Source organism: Ranitomeya imitator, chromosome 5, assembly GCF_032444005.1.
Source record: "Ranitomeya imitator isolate aRanImi1 chromosome 5, aRanImi1.pri, whole genome shotgun sequence".
Taxonomy (NCBI): Eukaryota; Metazoa; Chordata; class Amphibia; order Anura; family Dendrobatidae; genus Ranitomeya; species Ranitomeya imitator.
The window spans coordinates 26,685,729-26,700,038 of NC_091286.1; the positions used below are offsets into that span (position 1 = coordinate 26,685,729).

Here is a 14,310-nt window from a genome sequence, read left to right on the forward strand (position 1 = left end):
TCCTCTGCAGGTTGGAGAACACGGCTCTGGACCAGGACCTCTTCCTCTTGTAGGTCTGGGGCAGGGTGTCCTTGGTGAGCACCGCATAGGGCCCTGGAAGGAGACCACCAGTCAGTGAGGAGACCACCAGTCAGTGAGGAGACCACCAGTCAGTGAGGAGACCACCAGTCAGTGAGGAGACCCCACAACCTCTGTGCACAATGTGACTCCATGCACCGATCTGATCATTCAATGGAATATAAAATGATATAGAAAATAGCTAAATAATAACACAATAGAATTCCACAGAATTATACAATTTGTGACTTTTATGTAAAAAAATAAATCATTATAATCTGGCTCAGGGTGAGGGCTGACAGAGTCTCTTATCTTTTAGGATTATTCTTAGGTGGAAAAATCTATAATAACGATATAGGCACAGACTGGGGAAGAATGTGGGACATAGAGAAAGAATTTATTAATAGAATATGCAAATATGCTAATTAATCAGACCTAATTAATGGCTTTCAATGTAATAATTACTTAATGGATACAATGTAACAGACTTGTTGCCTAAGGTAGTAGTACAGGAGGCTGTGCAGTCTGCAAAAGAGGAGAAGGCTCGTGTATAAAGGGTTAATGAGCAGGTCACTGGTTCTTACTACTACTGCCATTATTACTGATGATAATAGGGAAAGTAGTACCTGGGAAGGTGTCCTGGAACTGCTGCTGCACTGAGCTCCTCTGCTGTGTGTTTAGCTGCCCCAGGATTGTGGAGGTCTCTGTGAGGGGCTCTAGGGAGGCGAAGAACTGCCCGGCTGTGGACTGCATGTGGGGGGCGAGGACCCCTGACTGGCGGCCTGAGCTGATTAATGAGGTCAGATCTGTGGTCAGAAAGGACAGAGCTCTGTTATAGGCTACACCCAACACCCAAATATTATGTATGTAACCACTGAGCCTCCTTATAATAACAGCCTGATATATGTCACATTGTATACATGTAACCACTGAGCCTCCTTATAATAACAGCCTGATATGTCACATTTTATACATGTAACCACTGAGCCTCCTTATAATAACAGCCTGATATGTCACATTGTAAGCATGTAACCACTGAGCCTCCTTATAATAACAGCCTGATATATGTCACATTTTATACATGTAACCACTGAGCCTCCTTAAAATAACACCCTGATATATATATCACATTTTATACATGTAACCACTGAGCCTCCTTAAAATAACACCCTGATATATGTCACATTTTATACATGTAACCACTGAGCCTCCTTATAATAACAGCCTGATATGTCACATTGTAAGCATGTAACCACTGAGCCTACTTATAATAACAGCCTGATATATGTCACATTTTATACATGTAACCACTGAGCCTCCTTAAAATAACACCCTGATATATATCACATTTTATACATGTAACCACTGAGCCTCCTTAAAATAACACCCTGATATATGTCACATTTTATACATGTAACCACTGAGCCTCCTTATAATAACAGCCTGATATGTCACATTTTATACATGTAACCACTGAGCCTCCTTATAATAACAGCCTAATATATGTCACATTTTATACATGTAACCACTGAGCCTCCTTAAAATAACACCCTGATATATATCACATTTTATACATGTAACCACTGAGCCTCCTTATAATAACAGCCTAATATATATCACATTTTATACATGTAACCACTGAGCCTCCTTAAAATAACACCCTGATATATATCACATTTTATACATGTAACCACTGAGCCTCCTTAAAATAACACCCTGATATATGTCACATTTTATACATGTAACCACTGAGCCTCCTTAAAATAACAGCATGATATATGTCACATTTTATACATGTAACCACTGAGCCTCCTTAAAATAACAGCCTGATATATATCACATTTTATACATGTAACCACTGAGCCGCCTTAAAATAACAATATCATATATGTCACATTGTATACATGTAACCGCTGAGCCTCCTTATAATAACAGCCTGATATGTCACATTTTATACATGTAACCACTGAGCCTCCTTATAATAACAGCCTGATATATGTCACATTTTATACATGTAACCACTGAGCCTCCAAAAATAACAGCCTGATATATGTCACATTTTATACATGTAACCACTGAGCCTCCTTAAAATAACAGCCTAATATATGTCACATTTTATACATGTAACCACTGAGCCTCCTTAAAATAACACCCTGATATATATCACATTTTATACATGTAACCACTGAGCCTCCTTATAATAACAGCCTAATATATATCACATTTTATACATGTAACCACTGAGCCTCCTTAAAATAACACCCTGATATATATCACATTTTATACATGTAACCACTGAGCCTACTTAAAATAACACCATGATATATGTCACACTTTATACATGTAACCACTGAGCCTCCTTAAAATAACAGCGTGATATATGTCACATTTTATACATGTAACCACTGAGCCTCCTTAAAATAACAGCCTGATATATATCACATTTTATACATCTAACCACTGAGCCGCCTTAAAATAACAATATCATATATGTCACATTGTATACATGTAACCGCTGAGCCTCCTTATAATAACAGCCTGATATGTCACATTTTATACATGTAACCACTGAGCCTCCTTATAATAACAGCCTGATATATGTCACATTTTATACATGCAACCACTGAGCCTCCAAAAATAACAGCCTGATATATGTCACATTTTATACATGTAACCACTGAGCCTCCTTAAAATAACAGCCTAATATATGTCACATTTTATACATGTAACCACTGAGCCTCCTTAAAATAACACCCTGATATATATCACATTTTATACATGTAACCACTGAGCCTCCTTATAATAACAGCCTAATATATATCACATTTTATACATGTAACCACTGAGCCTCCTTAAAATAACACCCTGATATATATCACATTTTATACATGTAACCACTGAGCCTCCTTAAAATAACACCCTGATATATGTCACATTTTATACATGTAACCACTGAGCCTCCTTAAAATAACAGCCTGATATATATCACATTTTATACATGTAACCACTGAGCCGCCTTAAAATAACAATATCATATATGTCACATTATATACATGTAACCGCTGAGCCTCCTAATAATAACAGCCTGATATGTCACATTTTATACATGTAACCACTGAGCCTCCTTATAATAACAGCCTGATATATGTCCCATTTTATACATGTAACCACTGAGCCTCCAAAAATAACAGCCTGATATATGTCACATTTTATACATGTAACCACTGAGCCTCCTTAAAATAACAATATCATATATGTCACATCTGTAACCAGTGAGTCCCTCTCAGACTCAACATCCACATATAAGTAAAATTTCCAGCATTTAACTACTGAGCCTCCTAAACCCAACACAATCCCATACATGTAACATGTAATGTGTGTGATCACTGATCCCCCAAATCTAACCCCCACAGATAGCAACATATTGTGTGTAAACCCATTGAGTCCCAAAAACTAATCCTTACATGTAAGTACTATCCACTAACCACCAAACCCCCTTATGTGCAGGTAACCACTGAACCTCCTTATGTGCAGGTAACTACTGAACACCCTTTATATTGGTAACCACTGAACCTCCTTTTGTGCAGGTAACCACTGAACCCACTTATGTGCAGGTAACTACTGAACATCCTTTATGTTGGTAACCACTGAACCCCCTTATATGCTGGTAACTACTGAACCTCCTTTTGTGCAGGTAACCACTGAACCTCCTTATGTTCAGGTAACCACTCAACCCCCTTATGTGCAGGTAACTACTGAACACCCTTTATATTGGTAACCACTGAAACCCCTTATATGCTGGTAACCACTGAACCTCCTTTTGTGCAGGTAACCACTGAACCTCCTTGTGTTCAGGTAACCCCTGAACCCCTTTAAGTGCAGGTAACCACTCAACCCCCTTATATGCTGATAACCACTGAACCTCCTTATATGTTGGTAACCACTGAACCCCCTTTATATGCTGGTAACCACTGAACCTCCTTATGTGCTGGTAACCACTGAACCTCCTTATGTTCAGGTAACCACTCAACCCCCTTATGTGCAGGTAACTACTGAACACCCTTTATATTGGTAACCACTGAAACCCCTTATATGCTGGTAACCACTGAACCTCCTTTTGTGCAGGTAACCACTGAACCTCCTTGTGTTCAGGTAACCCCTGAACCCCTTTATGTGCAGGTAACCACTCAACCCCCTTATATGCTGATAACCACTGAACCTCCTTATATGCTGGTAACCACTGAACCCCCTTATATGCTGGTAACCACTGAACCTCCTTATGTGCTGGTAACCACTGAACCTCCTTATGTTCAGGTAACCACTCAACCCCCTTATGTGCTGGTAACCACTGAACCCCCTTATATGCTGGTAACCACTGAACCCCCTTGTGTGCAGGTAGCCACTGAACCCCCTTATGTGCTGGTAACCACTGAACCCCCTTATATGCTGGTAACCACTGAACCCCCTTATATGCTGGTAACCACTGAACCCCCTTGTGTGCAGGTAGCCACTGAATCCCCTTATATGCTGGTAACCACTGAACCCCCTTTAAGTTGGTAACCAATGAACCCCCTTATGTGCAGGTAACCACTGAGCCACCTAGCTCTAAGTTCTCCAGCCCTCTGTCTATTATAGGATATTTCTATAGCAGTTTAGTACTAAAAAAAACTTCTCCCACAAATCTTTCTACACAATATCACATTTTACTGGAATTTTGTAAAAAATAAATAAATCTAAAAATACCCTGTGATGAAATGTCAGCTTTGTACTTATGTGAGGAGGAGGAGGAGGAGGATGATGATGATGATATTTAAGTAATTTAAGTGTGAAATGGAGTAAATGTATTCATTATTGTAAACTGGTATAATGATCAATATCTGCTTTTAAAGTCATATGACGTTTATGTTTTTTATTAATAAGCAGAAACCAAAATCCACGAGAATATAATAGCAACTTCCACAAGGACATCAATTACTGGAATTCTAACAAACCCGAAATAATAACAGGAGTAGTAATAAAGTAATAAAGTCTAAAATTACAGCAAAAAGAATAGTCATAAAAAGTAAAGAAAACTTCAGTATAATTAATATTCAGTGAAGATCAGAAACTACTCAGGGAACCTGACTGGATCTCTCAGTAATATTCTGGATCACTATGGTGACTTTATCGATTTATATCCCCAGAGGAATCAGAAACCAACAAAAATCGCACGGAAATCGCTGCATCTTTCTCAGTTATTGCCTGTTTTAACTAAATCTAATTGACTGTACCGAGATCCCGCAGGAATACACAGGATCCTCGGATAAGGGGCTCAGAAAGTGATCGCCTTCCTGCACATCCCTAAAAGTGACCCTTCATTATAGGAGGGGGGGAATGGAGGCAGATTATATTAAAACACAGGATTAATATGTTCTGCCTTCTTTTATTTTATATGTTCATATCATTTTACATGAAGCAATGATAAGGTCTCTTAATGTGCATCCATAATGTTTTATTCATTATATATATATATATATATATATATATATATATATATATATATATATATATATATATATATATAGCAAGAGCTATCAATGATAATAGTCTCTTAACGTGTGCTCGATGTTTTATTCAGTACTTACATGTATACACACTATATATATACATGCAAAATAAAGTGGTAAGAGTTAAGAGTTATGATAACTATTTATGGGCGAATTATCTTTTCTGTCTTTCATTATAGATTATTATTATTATTTATTAGAGGTTATTATTACAGTATTCTCAGTATTCTTATTATAACATTACTACTATATTACTATTATTTATTAGAACTCTCCACTGTTCAGTGCAGGATGATTCCGTCACATCGTCTAAAGTATTAGCATTTTATTTTTACTTTTATCGTTTTCCTTCAAGAATTATTCACTTGTGGGTATGAAACAACATCAGACTCAGTAGGATAGATGTATTTGTATTAATAAACTTGAATGTATATGTATAGGATAATTATATATATATTATAATATTATAATATAGATATAATTTAAATAATATATATAATTTATATATATTTAAAATAATTGTTACATGGCTACAGACCACTTATCAGTATATATATATATATATATATATATATATATATATATATATATATATATACATACTGCACATAGTTTTCTCCCAAATCTGTGAATATTTTGATTAATTGCTCAAGAACATGTAATGTTACTTCTTTTTTCTTTCCTTGCCCGTTTTACATATAATGCTATAAATCGGTGACCACTCAGTTTGTACAGATGTAGCTGAGCTGAATTTGTTATTTTAACTATTTTGTACAATTACATAAGCGTATTGGTATGTGCAATTTGAAACCCAGCTCTGCTACATCTGCGAGGAAGGAGCACTACACCACTAGATGTATAGAATGCCAGGTAGTGCTGTCACCTGAATATATGAGGATAGTTTATATAGTCTGATATCGCCCAACATGGGCAGCACATAAGCAATATTATAGGTGTGTGTAGATAGATAGATAGATAGATAGATAGATAGATAGATAGATAGATAGATAGATAGATAGATAGATAGATAGATAGATAATAGATAGATATGAGAGAGAGAGAGCGATAATAGAGAGATAGATATAAATTATAATGTTGACTACATGGGATACGAATATAATATTTGGGTCAGTTGCTGTGATGTCTTTTCTCCCAGTATATGATGTGTACATTTACATACAGGAATACGATATATGATTATGATTTAGATGATATATATATATATATATATATATATATATATATATATATATATATATATATATATATATTTATACTTTTGGTGGTCAGTTGCATATAGAAATACATCTACATATAATAATGAGGTACCCAGGTGTCATCTGAGTGTGTGGATATAATTTTCATGCTTTAATCACCCCTCACTATATACGAGATACTATGCAGTTTTGTGATGTGAGTTGCTGCTCTCCCCAGGCTTTTCTCCTGTCACAGTTGTCACTATATACTATATAATCTATATTATGCAGTGTTATGATTTGAGGTTCTGCTGTTATGTTTTGCTCCTGACACCTCTGTCACTATATACTGTGCAGCGCTGTGATGTGAGGAGCTGCTGTCACCATGATTTGCTCCTGACACTATATACTATATATTATGCAGTGCTGTCCTGCGAGGGGCTGCTGTCACCATGCTGAGAGAAGCTGATGTCACCATGCTGAGAGAAGCTGATGTCACCATGCTTTGCTCCTGTCACTATATACTATATACTATGCAGTGCTGTGAGGAGCTGCTGTCACCATACTTTGCTCCTGTCCCAGTTGTCACCATACTTTGCTCCTGTCGCTATATACTATATACTATGCAGTGCTGTGAGGCGCTGCTGTCACCATGCTCAGAGAAGCTGCTGTCACCATACTGTGAGGAGCTGATGTCACCATACTGTGAGGCGCTGCTGTCACCATGCTCAGAGAAGCTGCTGTCACCATACTTTGCTCCTGTCCCAGTTGTCACCATACTTTGCTCCTGTCGCTATATACTATATACTATGCAGTGCTGTGGTGGGAGAAGCTGCTGTCACCATATTTTGAGGAGCTGCTGTCACCATACTGTGAGGAGCTGCTGTCACCATACTGTGAGGAGCTGCTGTCACCATACTTTGAGGAGCTGCTGTCACCATACTGTGAGGAGCTGCTGTCACCATACTTTGAGGAGCTGCTGTCACCATACTTTGAGGAGCTGCTGTCACCATACTGTGAGGAGCTGCTGTCACCATACTGTGAGGAGCTGCTGTCACCATACTTTGCTCCTGTCCCAGCTGTCACCATACTTTGCTCCTGTCGCTATATACTATATACTATGCAGTGCTGTGGGGGGAGAAGCTGCTGTCACCATACTGTGAGGAGCTGCTGTCACCATACTTTGCTCCTGTCCCAGTTGTCACCATACTTTGCTCCTGTCGCTATATACTATATACTATGCAGTGCTGTGGGGGGAGAAGCTGCTGTCACCATATTTTGAGGAGCTGCTGTCACCATACTGTGAGGAGCTGCTGTCACCATACTGTGAGGCGCTGCTGTCACCATACTTTGCTCCTGTCCCAGTTGTCACCATACTTTGCTCCTGTGGCTATATACTATATACTATGCAGTGCTGTGGTGGGAGAAGCTGCTGTCACCATATTTTGAGGAGCTGCTGTCACCATACTGTGAGGAGCTGCTGTCACCATACTTTGAGAAGCTGCTGTCACCATACTGTGAGGAGCTGCTGTCACCATACTTTGAGAAGCTGCTGTCACCATACTGTGAAGAGCTGCTGTCACCATACTGTGAGGAGCTGCTGTCACCATACTGTGAGGCGCTGTTGTCACCATACTGTGAGGAGCTGCTGTCACCATACTTTGAGGAGCTGCTGTCACCATACTGTGAGGAGCTGCTGTCACCATACTGTGAGGAGCTGCTGTCACCATACTGTGAGGAGCTGCTGTCACCATACTTTGAGGAGCTGCTGTCACCATACTGTGAGGAGCTGCTGTCACCATACTTTGAGAAGCTGCTGTCACCATACTGTGAGGAGCTGCTGTCACCATACTTTGCTCCTGTCCCAGCTGTCACCATACTTTGCTCCTGTCGCTATATACTATATACTATGCAGTGCTGTGGGGGGAGAAGCTGCTGTCACCATACTGTGAGGAGCTGCTGTCACCATACTTTGCTCCTGTCCCAGCTGTCACCATACTTTGCTCCTGTCGCTATATACTATATACTATGTAGTGCTGTGGTGGGAGAAGCTGCTGTCACCATACTGTGAGGCGCTGCTGTCACCATACTTTGCTCCTGTCCCAGCTGTCACCATACTTTGCTCCTGTCGCTATATACTATATACTATGCAGTGCTGTGGTGGGAGAAGCTGCTGTCACCATACTTTGAGAAGCTGCTGTCACCATACTGTGAGGCGCTGCTGTCACCATACTTTGCTCCTGTCACCATACTTTGCTCCTGTCGCTATATACTATATACTATGCAGTGCTGTGGTGGGAGAAGCTGCTGTCACCATACTTTGAGGAGCTGCTGTCACCATACTTTGCTCCTGTCCCAGCTGTCACCATACTTTGCTCCTGTCGCTATATAATATATACTATGTAGTGCTGTGGTGGGAGAAGCTGCTGTCACCATACTTTGCTCCTGTCGCTATATACTATATACTATGTAGTGCTGTGGTGGGAGAAGCTGCTGTCACCATACTTTGAGGAGCTGCTGTCACCATACTGTGAGGAGCTGCTGTCACCATACTTTGCTCCTGTCCCAGCTGTCACCATACTTTGCTCCTGTCGCTATATACTATATACTATGCAGTGCTGTGGGGGGAGAAGCTGCTGTCACCATACTGTGAGGAGCTGCTGTCACCATACTTTGCTCCTGTCCCAGCTGTCACCATACTTTGCTCCTGTCGCTATATACTATATACTATGTAGTGCTGTGGTGGGAGAAGCTGCTGTCACCATACTTTGCTCCTGTCGCTATATACTATATACTATGTAGTGCTGTGGTGGGAGAAGCTGCTGTCACCATACTTTGCTCCTGTCCCAGCTGTCACCATACTTTGCTCCTGTCGCTATATACTATATACTATGTAGTGCTGTGGTGGGAGAAGCTGCTGTCACCATACTTTGCTCCTGTCGCTATATACTATATACTATGTAGTGCTGTGCTGTGAGGAGCTGCTGTCACCATACTTTGCTCCTGTCCCAGCTGTCACCATACTTTGCTCCTGTCGCTATATACTATATACTATGCAGTGCTGTGGGGGGAGAAGCTGCTGTCACCATACTGTGAGGAGCTGCTGTCACCATACTTTGCTCCTGTCCCAGCTGTCACCATACTTTGCTCCTGTCGCTATATACTATATACTATGTAGTGCTGTGGTGGGAGAAGCTGCTGTCACCATACTTTGAGGAGCTGCTGTCACCATACTTTGCTCCTGTCCCAGTTGTCACCATACTTTGCTCCTGTCCCAGTTGTCACCATACTTTGCTCCTGTCGCTATATACTATATACTATGCAGTGCTGTGGGGGGAGAAGCTGCTGTCACCATACTTTGAGGAGCTGCTGTCACCATACTTTGCTCCTGTCCCAGCTGTCACCATGCAATCACCGTGTAATCACCTCTCAGTGTGTTTCCTTCTTTCACCTTAGGATCAAACTCTGTGGACAAGATCCGATCAATCCCGAATTTGAGGTCCTTGCTGGAGGGGGCCGGCTGGGAGCTGCCATGCTGTATCCGGGGGCTGCACATGGCCCTGTGATAGGGGGACAGCGGGGAGAGCCTGTGGTGGAAGGCGGCGGCAGAGTCTGGGGTGACAGGGGTCGGTCTGAGCGGGGACCCTGCCGGCTGGTACTGTGCAGGGTGGATGATCCCCAGGTGGGCTGCTGCTGTCAGGCCGGAGGAGCCGGGGGGGCTGTCAGGGTCCCCAACGTGTAAGATGTCAGCGATGCAAAACGAGGGCTTCTTCCCGGGGTCTAGTGGGGGGAACCCGGCCGCTGCGCCCCCCGAGCAGTAGGCAGACCAGAGATTGAAGTGGGACGCGGCATAGAAGGGCGCCAGCCCGGCCGTGTACATCTTCAGCCGGGGCTCTGCTGGGCGTCACTGGTCCGGAATTGTGCAGATCTCCTGAGCACTGAAGATTGCGGGCTCCGCTCTGCAGTCCGGGGTCCGGCCCGTCTCCTCCACCTTCTGCCCCTTGTATGGAGGGCTGGTAACTCCTGGATCACTAGGTCCCCGCGGTCCCGGTGAGGTGCAGGCTCGGTGCTCGGTGCTCGGGCAGCGCGGCGGAAAGTTTGGCTGAAACTTTGGAACTCTGCACAGTACAAGAGTTCTCCCCCTCCTCTCCGATTGGCCGCAAGCCCAGCCAATCAGCACGGGTTCTCCCTTCTCACTTTAGCCACGCCCACCACAGTGTATTTTCTATGGAGCTTTAACCTAATAAATCAGCTCGCAGCCAATCAGAGCAGCGCTCAGCCCGCAGCCAATCACAGCAGCGCTCAGCCCGCAGCCAATCACAGCAGCGCTCAGCCCGCAGCCAATCACAGCAGCGCTCAGCCCGCAGCCAATCACAGCAGCGCTCAGCCCGGGTCACCAACTGCAGGTTCAAAACGATGAGAGACCCGAGGGCTTGTGACATTGTATCCGGCAGTAATGGGGCTAATCTGCATATCATTATCATATATAATTACATCAGGACGCATCTATCAATAGAACACAAATTACAATCCGCTCTGCACAATCTGTCAATATTTACTGACGATCTGCAGCATTCCTGATCACTGTCATTAATGAATCATGGACGGCAATCAGTTCTTAATTATGCGAAATGCTGATGACATGAAATCACTTTATTTAGTGGGCAGTTATTTCATTTTGTGCATAATCTCAGAGAATACAAAGGAATAATTAGTAATGTAATATCAGGACATAGAACAAATCATCAGAGCAAGATGAGAAACACCAGGAAGGAAAAGGATCAATATCTTCATGAATTATATTATCGATCTGACATAAAATATAGCTCTTATCATTCCAGATGCAGTTATCTATGTCATATCTATTATCTATTATCTATCTATTATATATCATCTATTATCTATCTATTATCTATCTATCTATTATCTATCTATCATCTATCTATCTATCTATCTATCATCTATCTATCTATCTATCATCTATCTATCTATCTATCTATCATCTATCTATTATCTATCTATCTATCTATCTATTATCTATCTATCTATCATCTATCTATCTATCTATCTATCTATCTATCCATCTATCTATCTATTATCTATCTATTATCTATCTATCTATCTATCTATCTATCTATTATCTATCTATCTATCATCTATCTATCTATCTATCTATCTATCTATCTATCTATCTATCTATCTAGCTATCATCTATCTATCTATCTATCCATCTATCTATCTATTATCTATCTATTATCTATCTATCTATTATCTATCTATTATCTATCTATCTATCTATCTATCTATCTATCTATCTATCGATAATGTGTGCAAAAACTAAAGCGCTGCGGAATATGTTAGCGCTATATAAAAATAAAGATTATTATTATTATTATCTATTATCTATCTATCTATCTATTATTTATCTATCTATCTATTATCTATTATCTATCATCTATCTATCTATCTATTATCTATCTATCTATTATCTATTATCTATCATCTATCTATCTATTATCTATCTATCTATCTATCTATCTATCTATCTATCTATTATCTATCTATCTATCTATCTATCTATCTATCTATCTATCTATCATCTATCTATCTATCTATCTATCTATTATCTATCATCTATTATCTATTATCTATCTATCTATCTATCTATCTATCTATTATCTATCTATTATCTATCATCTATCTATCTGTTATCTATCTATCTATTATCTATCATCTATCTATCTGTTATCTATCTATCTATTATCTATCATCTATCTACTATCTATTATCTATCTATCTATTATCTATTATCTATCTATCTATCTATCTATTATCTATCTATTATCTATCTATCTATCTATCTATCTATCTATCTATTATCTATCATCTATCTATCTATTATCTATCTATCTATCTATCTATTATTTATCTATCTATTATCTATCATCTATCTATCTATCTATCTATCTATCTATCTATCTATCTATCTATCTATTATTTATCTATCTATTATCTATCATCTATCTATCTATCTATCTATTATTTATCTATCTATTATCTATCATCTATCTATCTATTATCTATCATCTATCTATCTATCTATTATCTATCTATCTATCTATCTATTATTTATCTATCTATTATCTATCATCTATCTGTCTTTTAACTCCCATCAATTACAGTAGTTACAATTATGGGTCATTTTCCATAAATTAATATGATAAAACAAATATAAATATTTAATAATTCGTCAGATGGAAGATTCCAGACATGTGGCTCCTGAATCCACACTAGTATTATTCTGAGCATTCAGGGCCGCACTCTCTGCTGAAGTGTCGCACGCACTTGTCGCATGTCGCTGCGCTTTTCCCCGGGTGCAGATGCAGCAGTGAGCAGCCGCCTGCAGACAGAACAATGGCCCGATCTCCGCTCATCCTGTTTGTCCTCCCTCCGAGCTCTTATAAATGAGCGGATTTTCCTGCTGCTCTCCTCTATATTTAGCGCCTGTGCGGTATTTTAAGGAGCAGTCAGCGCTGATTATTTCTTCCGGAGAAGGAACATAACAGGACTCCCCCTTCTAATAACTCCCAGGGTTTCCTCTTCTAATATCTAGCGGGCTTTATCTTCAGGAGCAACTTGCGCTGGTGACGCAAATCCGCCCCGAAGTGCGCCCGAAATAGCGCAAGAGGGAAGCTGCAATCTGCCCTGTATGGATGATGAAGAAGAAGAAGAAAGAAGAAGGAGAAGAAAAAGAAAGAAGAAAAAGAAGAAAGAAGAAAAAGAAGAAGAAAGAAGAAGAAAGAAGAAGGAGAAGAAGAAGAAAGAAGAAAAAGAAGAAAGAAGAAAAAGAAGGAAGAAGAAGAAGAAAGAAGAAAGAAAACGAAAGAAGAAGAAAGAAGAAGAAGAAGAAAGAAGAAAAAGAAGAAGAAAGAAGAAGAAAGAAGAAAAAGAAGGAAGAAGAAGAAGAAGAAGAAAGAAAACGAAAGAAGAAGAAAGAAGAAGAAAGAAGAAGAAGAAGAAGAAGAAAGAAGAACAAAGAATAAGAAGAGAAAGAAGAAGAAGAAAGAAGAAGAAAGAAGAAGAAGAAAGAAGAAAGAAGAACAAAGAATAAGAAGAGGAAGAAGAAGAAGAAAGTAGAAGAAGAAAGAAGAAGAAGAAAGAAGAAAGAAGAAAAAAGAAGAACAAAGAATAAGAAGAGAAAGAAGAAGAAAGAAGAACAAACAATAAGAAGAGAAAGAAGAAGAAAGAAGAAGAAAGAAGAAGAAAGAAGAAGAGGAGGAGGAAGAAGACGATGATGATGATGATGATGATGATGATGATGACAGACTCAAATCAGAGAAATAAAAAATCCTACAAGAAAAATTAATAAATGAGATGATTCACTTCTTGGTTTCTTACAGCTTCTAGCAGATTTATTACTATATTATTACAGATGTATTTATTATATGATATGATATTAAAGTATATTTCACTATATTATATTTTGCTAGATTATATTGTGTTATTTTATA

General features: G+C 39.6%; 1 protein-coding gene across 2 annotated transcripts in view; it reads right to left on the reverse strand.

Moving 5' to 3' along the window:
• Positions 1-10,926, reverse strand: part of HLX (H2.0 like homeobox) — a 15,602-nt gene extending 4,676 nt beyond the window's left edge. The window contains exons 1-3 of one of the 2 annotated variants that reach the window (XM_069768466.1): positions 10,226-10,899; positions 684-863; positions 1-93 (exon numbers count right to left, since the gene is read on the reverse strand). The exon at positions 1-93 is cut by the window's left edge and continues 92 nt beyond it. In XM_069768466.1, the coding sequence (XP_069624567.1) occupies positions 1-93; positions 684-863; positions 10,226-10,679 (727 nt within the window). In that variant the 5' untranslated portion in view covers positions 10,680-10,899. Of the gene's footprint in view, positions 94-683; positions 864-10,225 lie in introns of both variants that reach the window. The other variant, XM_069768467.1, reaches the window with a different exon arrangement.
• Between the last annotated feature and the right edge of the window lie 3,384 nt (positions 10,927-14,310).